At 38.8% G+C, this 21,920-nt stretch overlaps 1 protein-coding gene across 2 annotated transcripts in view; it reads left to right on the top strand.

Annotated features, from left to right (window-relative positions):
• The window catches only part of WDR70 (WD repeat domain 70), a 136,736-nt gene extending 116,470 nt beyond the window's left edge, over positions 1–20,266 (top strand). For both annotated transcript variants that reach the window (XM_060690705.2, XM_060690706.2), the window contains exons 14-18: positions 6,420–6,520; positions 13,389–13,468; positions 15,707–15,823; positions 17,211–17,373; positions 19,950–20,266. In XM_060690705.2, the coding sequence (XP_060546688.1) occupies positions 6,420–6,520; positions 13,389–13,468; positions 15,707–15,823; positions 17,211–17,373; positions 19,950–20,037 (549 nt within the window). In that variant the 3' untranslated portion in view covers positions 20,038–20,266. The remainder of the gene's footprint in view (positions 1–6,419; positions 6,521–13,388; positions 13,469–15,706; positions 15,824–17,210; positions 17,374–19,949) is intronic.
• Positions 20,267–21,920: the final 1,654 nt, after the last annotated feature.

Raw genomic sequence — 21,920 nt, forward strand, 5'->3', positions numbered from 1 at the left:
ATATGCAATGAAAATGTTTTACAATATTTTATTTTTCCATGATATGAAATATATCCATCCTGATTTATAACTCCTGCGGTCAGCAAACCAAGCAGTAGTTTTATGCTAAGCTCAATCAGAATTATAGCACAAAAAACCTTGTAATTCTGTTTATCTCAGTTTATATGGATGCAAAGTATAAATCTTGTATAATCTTCAAAGGCGCTGAGCTATGTATTTTGTGCACTTCAACAACGATTTAGATCTTCAGACTGTTTACCTGACCTGGACCAAGGCCAAACGTATAAGTGTGACAGAGAGAGATAAGTCTTAAAATCACATCTCCTCAAAATAGATAGCTTTGGCAGCTTTAAATCTCATTCGTAAACCCCTTATAGAGAAGGCCTCATTTATTTGAACCAATGAACTAGTCACTTTTGTACCATTCAAATGACTTAATGGAAGAACTTATAAGTATAGACGAGTCCATGTTTCCCGCTGCTGGGTTTTTTTATTGTTCACATGGGTTTTCCATGGCTGACATGCAGAGAAATTTTCTACCCTTTCTTCTGCTCCCTTTTCCCTTCAGCTAGAACAGGGGTATCAAACTCAAGGCCCGCGGCCTGCATCCGGCCTGCAGGGTGCTTAAATCTGGCCACTGGGGCTGGCCTGGAAATAGCAAAGGACTGGCCCGCAGTGCCTCTGGCAGCCAAAACGGGGTGTGGGGAGGCCACACACACCCTCCCCCCGGCGCTCCATTTTCAGCCTGGACAGCCTCCTGCAGCACTTTGCCAGCTAAAGACTCTCTTGATGAACACAGCCAATACAATTATTATATAATACATATAGGGGCCGCGGTGGCCCATGTGGTAAGACGCTGAGCCTGCACTGCTGAGATCAGCGGCTTGATTCCCGTGAGCGAATAAACCGCGTAGGGACAGGAAAGGAGCCTCCCCTGATTGCCTACTTGCATTCAGGCATCTCACGGGCAAGATAACGCAGCCCGAAAAAATTCTTTTCACAGAGGCAGCCAGCCACTTTGGTGATCTCTGGCTAACACATGCCATATGCTAAAAAAAAGGGAAGGGGGGGGAAAGGACCCTAAAATAATTACCAAACTATCTTGTTCTCTCCGGCCCCCCACCCGCAATAATTAGATAGTCATCAGTAATCAAAATGTTACACACATTCATCATGTAGAATCCTTTAGAACTGGAAATACTAGCGCAAACCATTTTTTTTGCCTCAGTCATTGCTTAATCTTTTCTATCTGCCCAGGGTTTTCTTTCCCCACCTTTGCATCTCTTCTATCAACTCTCCAAATGCCAAATAATTTCCCCTATAATGTAGCATTAAATTAATTTAAATTGGATTTCCAGGGTAATCATCAACTACTACTTGCCAGTTTATTTTCTAATGTGGAACTAAAATCAGAAGTGGAAGCCAATAAACGTGAAAAAGAAAAGTAAGTGGTTTTGCTCTTAGGCTTGTGTAAAGCATTTAGGACTGAATTTACGCCAGCCTTTCTTGGAAGGATGGACAGTGCGTGACTGTCTCCAATGACAATTTTTTCCCTCAAGTACAAAATAATCTACATGCTGGTGCAGTTTTATTGTGTTACAGAGGGAAAAGCTATTTCCCCCTTTCTGCATTTTACAGTGTTGATTCTGCTGTTTCCCCCATAGCTTCCTACGGCTTTTAGAAGTAAAATAGCACAATGTCAGAAGGAAGGCACATTTAATGTGTCACCTTGGTTTGATCCTTATTATAAATATGTTATTTTCCGATTAGGGTTAGTATCATTTTCTGTTGCTAGCAGACTTGCAAATCAATTCCTTCTGTTTATCTGTTTTTAAGAAGCAACTGGTAATACTTATGTACAAGCCTACACTGTGCTGATAGGAGTGGTGACGCATCCTACAGCCTGCTTATTGTATGCAAAGATTCCCACCTTGCATCTCTGCCTAAATGAGTTTGCAAGTTGTTTTACAGATAAAGATGTTCTTATCTATTTAGGGTTTAGGCGTCTTTTAGAGCCTGTGGTATAAGAGGTGATGTCATATGTGATTTTGTTGAGCTTGTGGAGCCTGAGGAAGTGGAAAGCTTTGTGGCTTAACCTCTGCCACCAGCAGACTTGATATATCCTTGAATCTCAAGAGAGAAATATATCAGAAATATATGCCTTCGTGTGGCCAGGTGAGCAGCTGGTTCTGGGAGATAACACTGTGTTCATGGAAGATATTAAGCTCCCTGTCTTGAACATTTTCATCCAGTTTCCAAATGTCCTTCTTGGGGAAGGTTGTTGAGAAAATAATGGGGAGCCAACTACAGAGGGCCCTAGAAAAAAAAACCAAAATATCAAATTCAAGCTTGGCCATGGGACAGAAACAACACTGGTCATGCTGTTGGGTGACACTGAGACCTAGATGGTTTGGGGGTCCCTTTTGTATTTATTAAATTTCTTGGTAGCACTCAATACCATTGACAACAAAATCCTTCCAGTGTACCTACAAGAGTTGGCTGGTCACTGGCTTTATTTTATAGTGGTTCTCCTCCTACCTACCCAGATGGTGGTGCTTAGAAACACCTGAGCCCTTGTTCCACTGGGAGTTTCCTCAAGACTCAATGTTCCATCCATCAGTTTGGGATGAGGTGTTATCAGTATATTAATGTTGCTTGGGTACATTACAACTTCAGGTTATGCCGGAGATGCCATAGAAGTTCTGAATTGGTGCTTGGAGGCTATGGGGCAAAACAAGTTTTAATTCCTGTCAAAACAGGGCAGTTGTTCATCAAGAGGCAGCATGACATGCTAATAACACCAATCCTAGTAGATACTTTGGGTAGGGCCACTCATCCCCAAAAGGCACTGGCTGTTTACTCATGCTTGCAGATTTTCCTGGACTCATTTGTTTCTGCAAGTAGAGTCAAGAAATATCCTGAAGACTAGCACTTCTTAGGGTATACATGACAGTCTTGGAAAATATTTTCAGATGCTGTGACCTGCCTTTGCCTACCAAAATCAGAATTTTGCATGCTGTATGGAATTTGAAGAGGCAAGACAGAAGGAGTATTTTTGCTTTTGAACTTTGTAGGAGAAGTATCTTGGGAGAAAAATAAATAAATGAATTGCAGAACAAATCAATCCAGAATTCTCACTTGAGGGAGAAGTGAGCAGGTTTAGATAATAAAATTTTGGATTTATTATGTGAAGAACCAGCTCCTTTATAAAGTCCATAATGCTGGGAAATGTGAAAGGAGTGATAAGGAGAGAATTGCTAGAAGTAAGATAAATGGATCTAATTGCTGTGGTGATGGGTATCTTACTGGGAAATCTGAAGAGCCAGGCTGAGGATAGATTATCTTGGAGAAGGTTTATATGGCCGGCTAACAGTTGACACCAAGTTGATAGCCCATTATCAATTATCTTAGTTTGCAAACTTATCCTCAAATGTAAGAATCACCTTTTACACTCTCTAAAGATAATGGTGAAAGGCTTTTAAAGAAATTTGGATTTCTAAAGTTACCAAGTTTTACATTTTACCTTCAAATATCAATGATGTTTTTCACAAATCCTTTAGTCAAAGATGAGAATTTTCAAGTTCACAAACTTAAGAAGCAGGGGCAAGGGTTAGCTCAACATTTTGTGCTGATTTGTGAAAACAAAATGCACAAAATTGCCTCTGTATGTTGACTTTGGGCAAGAAGCAAAATCTGATTGAAGACGTGTTTCGAATCTTATAACTGGCTTTTAATTATAGCACTTGCAACAACTCTGACTCAGTTAATTGTCTCTTGGGTGCAGTTGAAATATAAGCAACAGCTGTCTCATTTTGAGCTTTGTTGTAAAATATAAAAACGAAAAAAGCAAAGCATTTAATTCATCCTTACAAAAAGACATAAATGAGAGCCCAGCTCAAGGAAAAGTTTAGATTTTTTTAAAATCTCAGAAGATAAGTAGCTCTGTTACTAGCATCTGTTGATGTCTTTTATTCGGAGATTTTAATTGAGAATTCTGAATTAAGCAATATTGATGACATACAGTGATACCTTGGTACTCAATTGCTTTGAAACTCATCAAATTTAGTACTCAACACATTTTGACAGTAAAATTTTGCCCCGGTACTCATTGTTTGTTTGGTATTCAATGCACAAGCTAGATCCTGCCAGTGTTGGCTGCCTTGTGACTCACTATATTATTCCTTATGGGAAAAAATTGTTTGGTACTCATCGCACCTCCCAGAATCGATTAATGATGAGTACTAAGGTACCACTGTATAGGTTACACTATTTTTTTCATTTCTACATGATATAGAAGCACTAGTCTTACATCTATTTACACAATCTATTGTTGAATACTTTTTAGTGGGTGGGATACTTCAAGTAAGCATTTGATTCCTGGTGACTACTTAGACAATTTCCTACCGTTTTCCTGGCAAGATTTCAGAAGTGACTTGCCATTGCTTCTTTCTTAGGGTTGAGAGGGACGGACTGGCCAAGGTCAGTCTTAGGACTGGCTTTGCACCTAAGTTGGGACTAAATTCCCAGTCTCCCAATTTTGAGCCTGATGCCTTAACCACTACACCAAAGTGGCTGTCCTGATAAATATTAACAATGGTTTAAAAGAAGTAGAAGGGATGAGAAAGAGACAAATAGCAAGAATGCAATAAAGATATCGTTAGCTTTTTTGTTGTTTACGCTTGCTATACAGTTTGTATAGTAAAACATATTTGTGTTGTGCACAGCCAGGAAATGTGGCAAATTTAAAATCTAAATGCACATAAATAAAGTAAACAGCAAATCTGAAGCAATCATTTCAGATGTAAGGATAATTTTTTCTCTCTTCAACCTTGTTTTCATAAATAATATGCCCACTTTGGGCAAAAGACTTCTGCCCTATTTAGAAACACAAGATAGCAATATATATATATATATATATAATAAAGAAAAGGAACACAAGGAAATATGCCCATTCGTACTTACAAAAACACATGCATAATAGAATCAAGCAGAAATACATCTATTACTAGAAATACATCTAGTAAACTGACCAATTCTGTCTTCACTGTTAAGAGGAAATTCTGCACTGTTAAAAGCCCAGATACAAATGAACCTGATATCTAAATCTATATTCTCTATGTCCAGTGGTGGGATTCAAGTAATTTAACAACCGGTTTTCTGCCCTAATGATTTCTTCCAACGACCAGTTTGCCAAACTGCTCAGAAAGTTAACAACCGGTTCTCCTGAAGTGGTGCGAACTGGCTGAATCCCAACACTGTCTATGTCTATGGAGATTCTCAGTTATCCAGATCATGGTTGTCCTAAAGATGCTTTTTCAAGAGGCAACTGGAAGTTTCCTGGGTGAGAAGTGAAACGTTGTCAAAGAAAAAACAGAAAGTCCAGTTGCCTCTTGAAAAAAGCACCTTTGAGGCTATATTTTCTATCTTTCCATATAGTCTTATAGGACTCATGCTTTGTAGGTGGCTGTCTCTGTTGAGGGCACAGAATGAAGGGTGCCAAATGCAGGGTGAAAGTACGTGCAAATCACTATGGCCAGATTTCCCTGTGGCATTTGCTGAAGGTTATGCAGTGGTAGCCATTTTCATGTTGTGGCCATTGTGTTATTAAGGTCCTAAACTGTTCAGGACTAGGCTATCTGAAGAACCACCCTACTTTTACGGACTAATCCCCTTTGCATACTGGAGAAAATATCTAGCTGAAATGTATCACAGCTTGCTAATATTCATTAGTGGGGTATGGAAGTGAGAATTTTTTGTTGTAAAGATTTCCTCATGGAAATAATTCCAACTGGAGCTGAAGGAGACTTCAGCAGTTTTTATTGCAGGGCCGGGCAGTTGATTTTTCCAAGGGGCCACATGAGAAATTGGGACTGTTGTGAAGGACCACTACTGCCCCACATGCTGCTGATGCTGCCCTGCCTCCCTATTAGGGTTTCTTGCAAAAATCAAATCCAGAAGCACACACAGATAACTGAATCAGCTGGATTCATTAACTTCTTTATATTCATAATAACACATAAAGTATTTACAATACCAATAGTTGATTCTTCAGCTCAGATCAGTAGACATGTTCACACACAGTAGGGCAGAGAGACTTAACATACACTGGTTTCAGTTTCTCTTCTCTGCACAGAATCAGAAGCTGCAGACTAAGACACGACCTGGCTCCAGTCTGTTTCAGCTCCCAATTGGCTGACTTAGTTGCTATGCCTATTCATTAGCTGACCTTGTTACCATGTCTTCCCAGTCATGAATATTCTGACATTCCCTGCCCCGATGCCTCCTTGCCCCCTGCCATTGCCTTCCACCGCAGGCCAGATTGGTTTAATGGCTGCAGAATACTCAGGTTTGTTGTATTGGAATTGAAAACCTGTGTGTCCAGATCTTCTGTTGATTTACATTGTCATCTCACTTTACAGAGTGTCGTTCGGTGTCTGTGGCATCCTAAACTGAACCAAATCATGGTTGGAACAGGAAATGGATTAGCAAAAGTATACTATGATCCCTTCAAAAGTCAAAGGTAGTAAGTTTATTTATTTTTCTCATTTATATGTCAAGAAAATGTTATGACCCCTGTTGGTTTAAAATCTTAAAACAAAGGTAATAAGCCACAATAAAAATTCAGATTACAATTTAAATGTTACAGTACGATGCATTAATCCACCTTGCATGGTATCATTTCTCAGAGCCCAGCAGAACAATTCCGGTCCCTGCAGGTTTTATAAAAGCCCCAGGAATTATTGTATTGTGATCTGATTTCATGGATAGAGAGTGTGAGATCCTGTTGAAATCTGTTTGCGGGTTTTTTTTTTTTAAAAAGGTTTACAATTTGTGATTCAAAAATACACTGGAATTTAGCATTATCCGTATTAACATTTCTGGAATGCTGCATCTAAAAATTGCAGAAGTGTCACCAGTGCAATGAACCAAAAACAACAACTCTATCTGCTGGGTGATTTATTAAACTGGGAATTAAATATCCTGTCCAGGCCCTGCGTTCTTGTCCCCAATTGACTTTGGTGCTTGTGAGCCTGATAACTTTATAAAAAAAGAATTTCCCATTATGTCTAAAATAGAAGATTATGTTTTAATCTTAGTTTTTGAGATTAAATCACGTATAGTTAGTTGTTGTCCAGAATAAAACCACTGTTTTTAATTTCAGCACTAATGGGAATTTATTTTTATTTTTGTTGCGCAAGCAGCAAAGGCTGCACCCAAGAGATTGTCTCTGAATTGGTAAAAGCCTGATTCCCAGGTAGTTTTTTTTCAACATGCATTTGTGTAATATATTTATGCAGCTGGGCTCTTTACTCAGACAGTAAAGAAATAAAACAGATTTCTGGTCTGTCCCACAGTTTTTGCAGCCCCTGCTCATTAATGTTACAACAAAAAGTCAATGTGAAAATGAAAAATGTCAAATAGATGGTCTTTTTTTTTTTTGAAAAAAAAATGTAATTTAAAATTTTCTATCATTATTGAATTTGGACATTTGAACATCTTGCTGTCATTTTGTAGTATTCTAACCATTGCGGAAATATTTTATAGCACTTTTATTTTCCCGAGGGTAGAAAAGGGCTTTTTACAGGATAAAATGTAAATGTCCATCTCAAAATTTAAAAAAAAAAATGCTTATGGGGTAATTAGACTCATAACTGTGGGAACAAATATAAAACAACTTCCCACATACGTGATTCTGTAAGTGAAAGGGTGGAATGTTTTAAGAAAAATTGGATGATTTTGTGTATTAAGTTGATTTATTTTAACCCATCATCAAGTTGAAAATCTTAGTTCCTGACAGCCTTATCATTTTCCAGATTTCTATGGGGAGGGGGGTGGTCAAGATGGCCACCCTAACTTACAGATTGAAGCCCCAACTTATTTGCATTCATGCATCACATGTAAAAGGGGCAAGTTTTCAATGGCACAATCATTCCAACTTTTTGATCCTACTTCCATTTTTCTGAAATGGTATATGTTCCGTTGGCAGCTGAGACATTAACGAGGCGAGAGCGGCATGAACGAAGGTTTTATTCACATTTAATAACAGCAACGACCGGAACGGAACGGAACGGAACAAACTTCTGGTAACTGACAGCTCTTTTATATCCCGAGCTGTCAACGAGCTAACCAATAGGAACCCAGTAAAACTCCCGTGCGCGTCAGCCACTCCCTTCTAGCTAATCCGCCGGCAACGTCCCTGTTGCCGGGCCGCCGCAATCACAACAGTATAGGGCAGTGGTGTCAAACTCGATTTCATTGAGGGCCATATCAGGGTTGTGTTTGACCTTGGGAGGCTGGGTATGTGGCCAGGTTGGGTGTGGCCAGCTCAACGTCACTCATGTCAGGAGTGCCTGTGGCGGCCCAAGCTCTCTGCCAGTAAAAACCTCTGCCACTGGCAAAAGGTTGCAGGAGGCCATCACAGCTGAAAATGGAGCTCGGGTGGGGCACACACGGCGCTCCCAAGCTCCGTTTTCACTGGCAGAGACACCACGGGCCAGTCCTTCACTGTTTCTAGGGCGACCCCACGGGCTAGTTCTAAGCACCTTGAGTTTGACACCCTGCTATAGGGTTTCCTCCCTAAGCAGGGGGTTGGACTAGAAGGCCTCCAAGGTCCCTCCCAGTTCTATTCTGTTCTGTTCTATTCTATTCTATTAATTTTATTCTATATTCTATATTCTATTCTTGGTTTGAAAAAAAAAATGAAAATAAGAAACTAATGTTTCTTGCCAATTCAGAAATAAAAGCCATGAAGTTGGATGTTTTTTTAGAATCAAGTTGCTAAGCCTTTTCTCATTTCTGAGATATTTAATGCACAAATTATAAAAGAAGAAGGCTGAAAGAAAAAGCACACAAGACATATCCCGGTAATCCTTGGTTTATGTCCATTCGTTCCGCAACTGTTCAAAATTACCGTTAATGAGAGATCCAACCTAAAACTAAGGGGAAATTTCCTGTCAGTGAGAACAAGTTAATCAGTGAAACAGCTTGCCTCCAGAAGTTGTGGACGCTCCATCTCTGGCAGTTTTTAAGGAAAGATTGGACAACCATCTGTCTGGAATGGTATAGGGTTTCCTGCCTGAGCAGGAGGTTGGACTAGAAGACCTCCAAGGTCCCTTCCAACCCTGTTATTCTATGTTCTATGTTCCCTGTGCAGCCCTCTCTCTGTGCTACAACATAGGAAATATAAGTAATAGACTTGCTGATGTTTGTCTGATTTTCCCCAGGCGTTTTCAGTACGGCGCTATCAACCCTTGCATAGGCAAGGAGGATATCACATTAGGAAAGGCTGTTTTGACAATCTAGCTCTTCACAAATAGACCATTGTTTAAAACTCTGCAACTCAGAAAGCTATTTGGTCAGTAAACCTGGCACCACCTCTCAAGCCTTTGCAATGCCAGGGACTCTTAGAGCTAAGATGGGGTCTTGGGGGAAGTCCCCATCTTAGCTCTAAGATATAAAAGTATATACTTTTATATCTGATTATAATGTGACCCAGGGCATCTCCTAGAGCAGTGTTTCTCAACTTTGTCCCTTTGAAGATGGGCAGCCTTCAACTCCCAGAATTCCCCAGCCGGCTTTGCTTTGCTGGCTAGGGAATTCTGGGAGTTGAACTCCACTCATCTTCAAAGGGCCAAGGTTGTGAAACACTGCCCTAGAGCAGTCTTTCTTAACTTCAACAACTTTATGTGTGGACTTCAACTTCCAAAATACCCTAATTGGTTCCTGAACTTGTTAGGCAAATTCTGTGTCAGCAAGAGGCCACATTCCGGCTACTCTTGGTAGAATGTTTTTACTTAAATCATTAAAATCACAGATCTTTGGTTTTGTTCCACCTAGCTTAGCCAAGGAGAGGAACTTCAGAGGCATTCACTTTTTGCTTTTGAGAAACTTATAAACTATAGAAAGACTTAAAATTATGATTAATCTAAACAAGCCAGCTTCACTAATTACAGATGGAAGCTGACTTTCTTTGAAACTAGCTGTGGTCATTATTACCACTATTCATTGGTCCAGATGACTCAACTAACCATAGCCAATTTCTGTCATTTCTGTTTCTGGATACACAACTGGAAAAAGTGTAGAAATCCTAATTCTCATTATGTATACTTTGTAAACAGTCCCAACTTTTCAGTTGAAATCGGCATGACCGATAAATCTGTTAAATAAGGAAATAAACTGTCCTTTATTTTTGGTGCCTTCAAGGGGGTCTTAATTCCTGACGACCACCTGGACAAGTCTTTGCAGTTTTCTTATCACGTTTTCAGAAATAGTTTGTCATTGCTTCCTTTCTAGGCTGAAAGAGGGATTGGCCCAAGGTGACTATGCTAGTCTTATGACTAAGGTGAGAGCAGAACTCACCATCTCCTGTGTTTTACCCTGATGCCTTAACCACTAAACCAAGCTGGGTCTCTTGCTAAGTCTCTAAGATGGTGCAAACCACCATCATTTTGACTCAACCACTGAAATCAGGTTAAGTTCATGCGCAAATGTTCCAAAGGTGCTTTTTCAAGAGGCAACTGGACTTCCTTGTTTTTCTTTGAAAATGTTTCGCTTCGCCTTTGTCTTTTAAATGTTGATGGGCTGCTGAATAAACACATGGCATAACATAGGAGAACAAACCAGTCAGGACAAAATTCAGCAGTCCATCTGCATTTAAAAGAGAAAGGCCACTCTTTTCAGTAAAGTCAACATTTTGGACAGAAAGGACACTGGTTTAAAAGAGGGGTCAAAGAGGCCATCTTATGTCAAAATTGATCAGCCCTCTTTCAACAGAGGGAGAGGGATATGATGTTATCTATCTCCAGCAGGGGTGGGTTCTACTTATCTTTACTACCGGTTCTCAACAGGAGCGTGCGCTTCTGCGCATGCACAGATCGTCAATTATGATGTCCGGGTGGGTGGGCGGAGCCTCCCGCCGTTTTTACTATCAGTTCTAAAGAACCTGTCAGAACCGGGAGCAACCCATCACTGATCTCCAGTCTACAATACAGTCCTTTCGGCAATTCAAGAAGGCACCACACCCATTTGCACTACTCAGGTGATCCGGAGGACCGAGTCAAACCTCCAAGTAGCCTCAACAACTCGCTAAAAGAATGCAAATGACCAGCTGTCTGCAAGGAATATAAATCCTTCCATCACCCTACCATTCAGTCAGAACTAAAGAAACTTCGTGGATGAGAAGCAAAATGTCTTCAAAGAAAAACAAGAAACTCCAGTTCCCTCTTGAAAAAGCACCATTGGGACAACCATGACCTGGATGACTAAGAATTTCCATAGACATTCATGCATAAATCCATCGATAATTTTTGATTGATTACATGCCATCAAGTCATTGTTGACTTCTAGTGATCACATAGATAAATTGGTTGGAAACTAAGCGAAGAGAGAAGCAATCTGGAATTAAGTAGTCTTGGCAAGATTTTTGGGAAGTGGTTTGCCATTGCCTCCTTCCTGGGGTGGGGAGATTTATTTTATTAAAGTTTTTTTTAAAAAAAAACCAGCCAATTATAAAAAAAAAATACAAACTAATCTGAAGTAGGAAAAAGAAAAGAAAAAGAAAGAAATCAAAGAGAAAGCTAAAAGTGCAAGAAAGAAAAAGGTAATAGAAAATTACAAAAGAAAGGAAAGGAAAAAACATACAAAGAAATAGCTTCCTATCTTACAGTTGCAAAGACAACTATAAGTTTATCTCTTATTTTATGGTTACAACATAACTCTCTTCTTTCTATAATCTATTTTGTCTATTCAGAAATCATATTTTAATGCAAAAAGTCCACAAGAGTTTACCAGTCAGTAATAAATGTAAATACTGCCTTTTCTTTGATAAAAGAAGTCAATTTAGATATCTCAGCAAGTTCCATCATCTTTAGCAACCATTTCTCTATTATGAGTAGTATCCTCTCTTTCCATTTTGGTGCATACAATAATCTTGCTGCAGTTATCATGTACAATTCCATGGCTTTTTCCCCCAACTGTTTGTTTAACAATCCCAAAAGAAGAATCTCTGGTCTCAATTGTATATTAATCTGTAAAACTCTCTGAATCAGTGAGCATATGTAAATCCAGAATTTCCTAGCTTTTTATATGTCTAAAGGTAAAGGTAAAGGTTCCCCTTGCACATATATGCTAGTCGTTCCCAACTCTAGGGGGCGGTGCTCATCTCCGTTTCAAAGCCGAAGAACCAGCGCTGTCTGAAGACGTCTCCGTGGTCATGTGGCCAACATGACTAAACACCAAAGGCGCACGGAACGCTGTTACCTTCCCACCAAAGGTGGTCCCTATTTTTCTACTTGCATTTTTTACGTGCTTTCGAACTGCTAGGTTGGCAGAAGCTGGGTTAAGTAACGGGAGTTCACTTTGTTACGCGGGACTAGGGATTCGAACTGCTGAACTGCCGACCTTTTGATTGACACCACGTCCCTCTCTTTATATGTCTACCAAACATGAAAAAGGTCCCTTCTTGTTGTTCATATTTCTAATGTAAATTTATACATTCTAGACAATTTCTTTGATGACATATATCAATTACACATCGTCTTATAAATTTTATTATAACCTAGTGTAAATTTCAATAATTTTAAACCCATATTTTCCCGCTGATCCATCAGTATGAATGGATCTTTAACTCAGTTTCTCATAGACTCTTTTACTTGTTCTTCTATTTCAAGTTTCAGTAAAAGTTTATACACTAACTATGCCACCTTTGTATACAATTCTATTTCAAACTGAGTCTTACAATAATCAAAAGTATACAACTCTTTTGTCTACTTTAAATCTTTCTAATAACTAAATAAGAGGATCATTGATAACTATCGCTCTGCCATCAGTTGTTCTCTTAATTTTATTTTATATTCACCCTGACAAAATTGTAGTATCTCATAATAAATTAGCCATTTGTGTTTGCCTATTATGTCTTGTGGACAAAGTGCTTCTTGTGCTAAATGGTGAAAGGACCATAGTGTTTGAGGTACAAATTGGGTTTCTATCTATTCCATATTCTCAATCTGGCATGTCTAACATAATGATTTTTTAAATCCACATTAATTTTGTTCCTTACAGTTAGACTTCTCTTATGGATATATACTGTCAATTTTGCTCTTGCTGCATGTTTTCCAATTTTGATCGTTCATCTTCTCCAACATTGTGCCAAATTTGTTCTTGCAGCTTTCACCACAGCTCTGTGTGATATTTTTTCATTTATGGTTTCTGGAATTATACCTAATTAGACTATTTGTGGTTTCAGTTCAAATTTTATTTTTAGGACTTTTCTAAATATTTGGATGTCTTTCTTCCAATACTTTTGAGAGTAATTTTGCCATGTATGATAAAATGTTCCTTCTTTTTTATGGCATTTATAATAATCTTTTTTTATTCTTTATCATCCCTAGGGGAGCAAAGCTGTGCGTTGTGAAGACTAAAAGAAAAGAAAGACAAGCAGAGACTCTCACACAAGATTATATTATAACACGTAGGTTCCTTTTGAATCCTTAATAAGTATAGAATTTTTATCATAATGTATTAAGACCCTAATACAGGGGTGTCAAACTCAATTTCATTGAGGGCTGCCTCAGGGTTGTGTTTGACCTCGGGGGGCCAGGGTGCGCGTGACCAGGGTGGGTGTGGCCAGCTCAATGCTACTCGTGCTGGGGGTGCCTGTGGTGACCTGAGTGCTCTGCCAGCGAAAATGGGCTCCTGAGCTTCATTTTCAGCTGCTACAGGCTCCTCCAACCCTCCGCCAACGAAAATGGACCTAGGGAGGGCCGCATTTGCTGGCAGAGGCACTGCGGGCCAATTCTTCACTGTTTCCAGGGCGGCCCCGCGGGCCAGATCTAAGCACCCCACAGGCCAGATTCGGCCCCTGGCCTTGGGTTTGACACCCCTGCTCTAATACAAAGGGTTACAAAAGCTTTTAAAAAATGAACTAAAGTTGCTTATCAGCTGTTTGGCGGAGGAGAGGGAAGTGGGTACCTTTATTCAGCCACATCAGGGATGGATTCTATTTACCTTTACTGCCGGTTCGCATTGTGCCCGTGCACGCTCTTCTGCACATGCGCAGATCACCTATGATGACGTCCGGATCAGTGGGCGGAGCCTCCCGCCGGTTTTACTACCGGTTCTTGCAAACTGGTCCTAACCGGGGGCAACCCACCTCTGAGCCATATGTACCACTACTATGTATTACTCAATTTGTCCCAAATATAAGATCAGAAAATAGAATCTTCTGCAAAACCTTTAGCTCAAATTTTAGGGCTGGCTACTGGCTGGAATACTTTACTATATTTTGCAAACATTGGAGACCATACATGGTATTCCAGTTTTGCAGATCCTTTAAAGATATCGTATTTTCCCTTCTGGATGCTGCCTTAAGGATGCTGCCTTAAATTAAGACACAGTACTTAAATTGCTTTTTCTCAAAAAGGCTGGCTCAGAGAAGGGATTCCTCTCTTCCTTCCACTTCTGGGGGTTTGCTTGCAACAGTAGCTTATTGCTATGGCATGCGTTGGGTGTATAATCCTCAAACTCGGATAACTATCCTTCCCTTGTTTTTGTCTTTTTTTCTTCCAAACTAGAGCATAATCACAATAAAGTTGGAAGTTCTTTGAGGAATGTATTGGTGTTACTGCTATCACCAAACCTTTCCCTAATTTGAAAATACTTTTGTTTTTCTCTCCTATTTGCATGCGGGTGAAATATGGAACAAAAATCCTCTTTTTTAATATTTTGAAGGGGTGAATGGGATTTTTTTGTTTTGTTGGTGCTCAAGTCCATTTTGACTTTTAGCAGCTCCCTGGACAAGCCCCTGGGTTTTTCTTGCCATTTTTGGAAGTGTTTTTATGCTGTTGCCTTCTTCCTAGAGCTGAGAGAAAGTGACTGGCCCAAAGTCCTTGATGGGCTTTGTGGCTAAGGTACAAAGACCCTCAGTTTATAATTTGCTGTTGGTAACCACTATGTTACGCTGGCTTTTCTAACTTTTACTAATATAAAGTTTGTGAAGAGGTTTGGACTAGAAGGTCTAGTCCAAAATTTGGACTAGAACAGCAGTCCCCAACCTTTGCAGCTTGGCCTAACCTGCCGGCCTGCCATTCACACAAGTTGAGCAGTGCGTGTGCATGCTCTCCAGCCAGCCATTCACACAGTCCAATTCCAAATAGGCCACGGCCTAGTAGTGGCCTGGGGATTGAGGACCCCTGGACTAGAAGATCTCCAAAGTCCCTTCCAGATCTGTTATTCTGTTATTTCTGAGAGAGGTTCCCTTAAAATTACAATTTAGGTTAACTTTTTAAGAATATTTTCTGCACTCTCAGAGCAAGATTATACTTAGTAATTTATACTGTACAAAGTCATTCCCTCAACACTGGAGGTATCCTACACTAGTCCCATGCCTAGACATTATGCCTTGCTTAATCCCGGCTAGTCAACTGAATAGTCTATGTCTAGACCAGGGGTGGGCAAATGTGGCTCTTTTGCAACCTGTGGACTTCAACTCCCAGAATTTCTGAGACAGCCAAGCTGTCTCAGGAATTCTGGGAGTTGAAGTCCACAGGTCGCAAAAGAGCCACATTTGCCCACCCCTGGTCTAGACTATCTGCCTAGTTCAAGATTTTCACTTCACAAATGTAGATGGCAAAACAAAGTGATGGACATTGTGTAACATTTGAAGATCTTTGCTTTTAAATATGACGTTTTCCTTTTTATCCTCATGAAGCTCATGCACTTCCAATGTTTCGTGAACCACGCCAGCGAAGTACAAGAAAACAGCTGGAAAAGGACAGAATGGATCCTGTGAAATCTCACAAACCAGAACCTCCAGTAGCAGGACCAGGTAACCAGATTTTTGAAATCCGCTGCCAGCAAAATACTGCAAAAGCCATTAGATATTTATTTTATACAATCATATACCTCCCAGTACCTGGGGGTAGGACAAGAAGCAACGGGTGGAAACTAATCAAGGAGAGAAGCAACTTAGAACTAAGGAGAAATTTCCTGACAGTTAGAACAATTAATAAGTGGAACTTATTTGCCTCCAGAAGTTGTGAATGTTCCAACACTGGAAATTTTTAAGAAGATGTTGGATAACCATTTGAAGTGGTGTAGGGTTTCCTGCCTGGGCAGGGGGTTGGACTAGAAGACCTCCAAGGTCCCTTCCAATCTGTTATTCTAAGTACCTGGGAGATTATCTAATCCAGCTCTCTCTCATGCAAAACCCAATTACTAAAGCACCCTGGACATATGTCCATCCAATCTTTATTTAAACATCTATTGCAAAAAGAGAGTCTACTATCTTGTAAAACAGTGTACTCTGTTATGGCATAGTTGTTAATGTTGTGGAATTTTTTTTTTTTAATTTGATTTATATGCCACCCTTCTCCGGAGACTCAGGGCGGCTTACAATGCGTTAAACAATAGCCTTCATACTCCTGAATATTTTTCCTGAAGATCATCTGTTCTCATTCATGTTCTAATTTAATCCCATTGTTTCTAGTCTTGTCTTCTTAAAAAAAATTCTGAATAGCTTTGTCCCATCTAGTTTATTTATTTAATTCATGTATATGCCACTGTGTGTCTAAAAGTCTTGGAGCAACTGACAAGTAGCAATAGATTGATAAAATATATTTTATTTCTGTGATAAATAATATTCTTATTATAGTTACAATTTTCTACATGACAATCTTATTCTTGAATTCAGCTACTATGCTTCTCTTCAAATTTAAAATTATAATGTCTATTCTCCACACTAAATACGCCCAATTTCTCTACAGATTCCTTATACGTTTTTCTTTCCATGTTCCTGAATTAGTTTATCCATATCCTTCCTAAAATGGAGTGCTAGAACTAGACAGTATATTCTAGGTGCAATCTAATCAAAGAAGGGTTGAGAGGGATAATGACTTTTATTGTGGAAGATCAAATCAACTTGATAAAAGCAAGCATAAACTATAAACTATAAAAGTTTGAAAACGCTGATGTACTAGAACAGGGGTGTCAAACTCACAGGTTGGATGCGTCACACGTTGGCCATGCCCATCCATATTTTAGCGAAGGGGGAAAGTTGCGATATATCACGTGATGACAACGTGACCCTGCAGGTTTGACACCCCGTACTAGAATATTCACTTTTTTATATCGATATGTATATATAGATATTTGCTTAATGTCTGTCCTATTTGCTCTTACATTTTTCACAACTGTTTATTCTTTGTTCTTATTAGGCCGTGGTGGTCGTGTTGGAACTCATGGAGGTACTCTGTCGTCATACATAGTGAAGAATATTGCACTGGATAAAACTGATGATAGCAATCCCCGAGAAGCTATTTTGCGGCATGCAAAAGAAGCAGAAGAAAGTCCCTACTGGGTTGCTCCAGCATATTCCAAGTAAGTAAATTTTAAAAAGCATGGATTGGACAATATGCCTTAAACTCTGGTGAAGTTGAATATAAGAAAATATATATTTAAAAATACATTCTCTCATTTTTTTCAATAGTTTAACTTTTACTGAAAATTGTAACAGTATCAGTAAGTTGTACTAAAATGTCTTGATATATATATAGAATAGAATAGAATAGAATAGAATAGAATAGAATAGAATAGAATAGAATAGAATAGAATAGAATAGAATAGAATAGAATAGAATAGAATAGAATTCCTTATTGGCCAATTGTGATTGGACACACAAGGAATTTGTCTTTGGTGCATACGCTCTCAGTGAATATAAAAAGAAAAGATACATTCGTTAAGAATCATAAGGCACAACACTTAATGATAGTCATAGGGTACAAATAAGCAATCAAATACTAGGAAACAATATAAATCGTAAGGATACAAGCAACAAGTTACAGTCATACAGTCATAAGTGGGAGGAGATGGGTGATAGGAACGATGATTATCTTGAGTGAAGCCCTATTAAAAGAGAAGAAGAAGAAGGCAGGGGATGGTGACGATGGAAAAGAAGTTAGAAAAAGGAAAAAGCACAAGATGGAATTAGAGAAGGCGAGTTAGGATCAGAGCCATCATACTGAAATCAGAGCTCATCTGAATTGGATTAAATATGTTATACAGCCATTCTTCTCATGAATTATTTTTCCCTTTAGCTAAATAACATAAATCTAAATACATACATTAAAAATAAGTATTTTTATACTTATTCATAAAGGATTTTATAAGGGATTTTATAATTTATAAGGAATTTTTTAGCCTTTTCCATAGGCTTAGAGCTTGTTGATGCAAGGGGCATAAAAATGGCAGTTCAAGACAGTATACAGATCAGACAGACAGACATAGATCAGTGGTCTCAACCTTTTCTTCATCACCCTTTAAATACCTTTTGTGGCCACATACCCTGGCCACAGTTCACCAAGACTTAACTCAAGGTTTAAATCATAACATTTCTTCAAGCCTTCATAGACCCTCTGTGACAACATCATGGCCCCCAGGGGTCTGCGGACCACAGATTGATGTAGGCCTTTTACAAGAATAAACACGATTTGAATTTTGAAGAATCTGATTAGTAAGCTGAAATAACAAAGATTTTTTCAGACTATAATTTGAAATATATCTAAAAAGTAATTGATTTCATTGTTGTTGTGGGCTGTCGGCCATTGGCCTTTCCAGCAGCCGAATCAGATGAGGAGGCATGGGAGTCAGGGTCAGCATCAAGGCAAGCTGAGAGCTCCGAGGGGGAAGAGCTGGCAGTGAGAGATAGAGGCAGAGCCTGGGACATCCGTCAGCCCTCAGATGGAGAGTCAACAGCCCCCAGATCTGGAAGTGGCTGATGAGGAAGAGGAGGAACAGCTGGGTCCAGTGCCTGACGTGTGGATGCGCAGAAGGCAGAGGAGTGGAGAACAGCGGAAATCTGTGGGTCGATCCTTGGGAAGGAAGAGCCACCGCTGCTAGTGGAGCCCCACTCTAGATCTGGGGATAAAAGGCAGGGAGCGGAGATGACTAGGTGTGGCAGACAACTATTCATCTCCCTGCTGGCCTGACTTGTTAGCTTGCTGTGAGAGAGAAACCTTTTGCTGGGGCTGCTGGCGCTCTTAATAAAGGAATCATTGCTTCAACTACAGAGGGTTTGTCATGTTTGGGGAGCTGGGTCAGAACAATCTTTAATAAATTATTACAGTTATATTAACGCTGTTTGAACTTTCTTGACTAATAATAAATAAGCTATAGGTAAAGTATTGAGTAAAATGGAAAATGTCTCTGGAATCAAGAACATCTGTAGTTTGTATCTAGTGAGATGTAAACTTTGTGTTATATGCAATGACATCTTGATCGGGTTTCAGTGTCTTGAGTTTTTCAGTTGGATTCAGTTTATGTTCATTCGAAAATAGTTATTAGAATAGTGTGCAAACATTCATCTAGAGAGGAGATTTTCTACTTGTATAAGCCTGGTGGTAAGATGTACTTTTTTCTATCAGTTGCCAAAATTCAAGATCCTAGAAATACATTAATAAATGTATTAATGTTGTGAGGTATGTACATGTTTTGATCAGTGGTGGGTTTCAAAACTTTTTACTACCGGTTCTGTGGGTGTGGCTTGGTGGGTGTGGCACGGCTTGGTGGGCTTGGCAGGGGAAGGATACTGTAAAATCTCCATTCCCACCCCACTCCAGGGGAAGGTTACTGTAAAATCTCCCATTTCCTCCCAATCAGCTGGAACTTGGCATGGGGGCGGGGCCAGTCAGAATTTTTACTACTGGTTCTCCAGAACTGGTCAGAACCTGCTGAAACCGACCTCTGGTTTTGATGTATGTTTTTATACATCCCCTTAGTTATAATCCAGGTAAAAATCAGATTTTGGTAGATGTGAGCAGAAATTTTCTTAATCAATCAGTAAAGGAATGATGGAATATTTATTTGGGAGGAAGGTTTTTTTTGTCATTTTAAGAGCAAACCTGAACACTTCTGCAGAGCTCTTGTTTAATCATTATTGTTCTTTAATGCTTTTTTAGAACCCAGCCAAAGACAGTTTTTGCAGAAGTAGAATCTGATGAAGATGAAACAGATGACAAGCCAGAGTGGAAAAAACGTAAAATTTGAAGAATTTAAATTGGAGGAGCTTCACAAGGGATTTGAGACAGAGATGGATTCTTTTTCCTTATGCAAAAGAAGTCAAATTACTGCAAGCAAAATTGCTTTTACGCACAGGAATATTTCGCCCCTTTGAAAGACTATAATTGCCATAAAGTGAAATAGGATTGCTTTAGCATAAAGTCTGTATTTTATTAAATAACTAAAGTCATCAATAAAAAAGAATTATTTCTTCAAAGGCCTTTGTTTATGTATGTGTATATTTAGAAGAGTAGATCATACTATCTTAAAAAAAGCCCAATCTTTTTTTTTTCCTCCTTAAATTATTTTTTTCATTTGTTGATATATCACCTAAACATGATGAGGAAGTAGGCTATTATATGACCTGGAATAATTTCTGCTCCATATTTGAATTCCATAATTTTTTTTTGTTCATTTTCGAAAGCCACAGGGTATGTCAATAATGTGAATTGTAAATGGTGTACAGAATCTTATGGGGGGGTAGGCAAAGCATTTATAATTGGAAACATTTCAAATTAAAAATGATTGTTTTGATATGCTGAACATTGCCTGATACAATTGTAAGCATTCTGGAATGTTCCAAGTTTTTTTTTAAAAAGCCACATTTGGATCTTAAACCATAGATGTTTCAAATGCAGAACATATCTGGAATAATGTCAGAATATTCCTGGTTAAATTGGAATGGTCATTTTCAGCTCAAAAGGTTTTGCACAGTACTAATCTTCTATTGGCAACTTATTTCCACCTGTTGATTGTAGAACAAATATATGTCATGCAGATGTCATTTCATAGATACATAACTTCTTTTTTCTAATGGTATGCAATAGGTTCCCTTTTTTAGGCCAATAGATTGTTACTTTGCTCGAAGAAGAAATCTTGCTATCGATGCATTTTTGTCTGTGCATTTCTTGATTCCTGATTTTTATATGTTTGCTGATCATTTTAAGTTCTGGAATGTAATACAAAAATATTCATTTTAAAATCAGTCATTGTTTCACAGAAAAATAAATTGCAAGAGACTGGTGAAGAATAGAAGGAAGAAAAAAAACACCTGGTCTTAAGAATCTGTTTTATCTTTTCCTTCTGAAAGTATGTGTTCTTTGTTCTTGCTTCTAAATCAAAATTGTACTGTGACTTCTTTACTACTCTATAGCCAAAGTATGCTGTGTACTCCTTAAATATCACCATGCAAAGGACCTCATTCATAGCCATCAAGATAGATATTTGAGGGGGGGATACAATTTTAGGAGTTTAATCCCACCCTATTACATTTGCTAGCCAGCATCAATCCCTCTTAATTCCTAGCTTATTCCCAGATGTTTGCTAGAGCAGGGGTCTCCAACCTTGGCAACTTTAAGACTTGTGGACTTAAGTTCCCAAAATTCCTCAGCCAGCTGGCTGAAGAATTCTGGGAATTGAAGTCCACAAGTCTTAAAGTTACCAAGGTTGGAGACCCCTGTGCTAAAGTGACTTGATTATCTTCTTCAGGACAGTGATCACAACTAAGAGAACATCTGTATTGAGCTTCTCTATTCATACAGTAGAAAGTGTAGTAACTATTGGCATCGTTCAGGTTTCATAAACTATGAGTTAGCCTTTTCTAAGGCACTACATTTATCCCTGCTGTTTTCTAAAACCATTGTAATTTTTTTATATTTACTTTTCACTAAGAGTAAAATATAAATCTAATATTTTACAATACGCATCTTGAAGAATGTATACATTATATGATAGAAAGGTGAAGAGTAACATTGCATATTTTAAAGGGTTAACATTTTATTTAGGTGCTTGCCTTGCTGTGTCTGTCACAACTAATGCTTTAAAAGGAATTATTGATTTGGAAAGTCATTTGCTTAGAGGAAGTTGTATTT

This window comes from Pantherophis guttatus, chromosome 2 (assembly GCF_059756535.1).
Source record: "Pantherophis guttatus breed Tessera chromosome 2, ASM5975653v1, whole genome shotgun sequence".
In the NCBI taxonomy this organism is placed as follows: Eukaryota; Metazoa; Chordata; class Lepidosauria; order Squamata; family Colubridae; genus Pantherophis; species Pantherophis guttatus.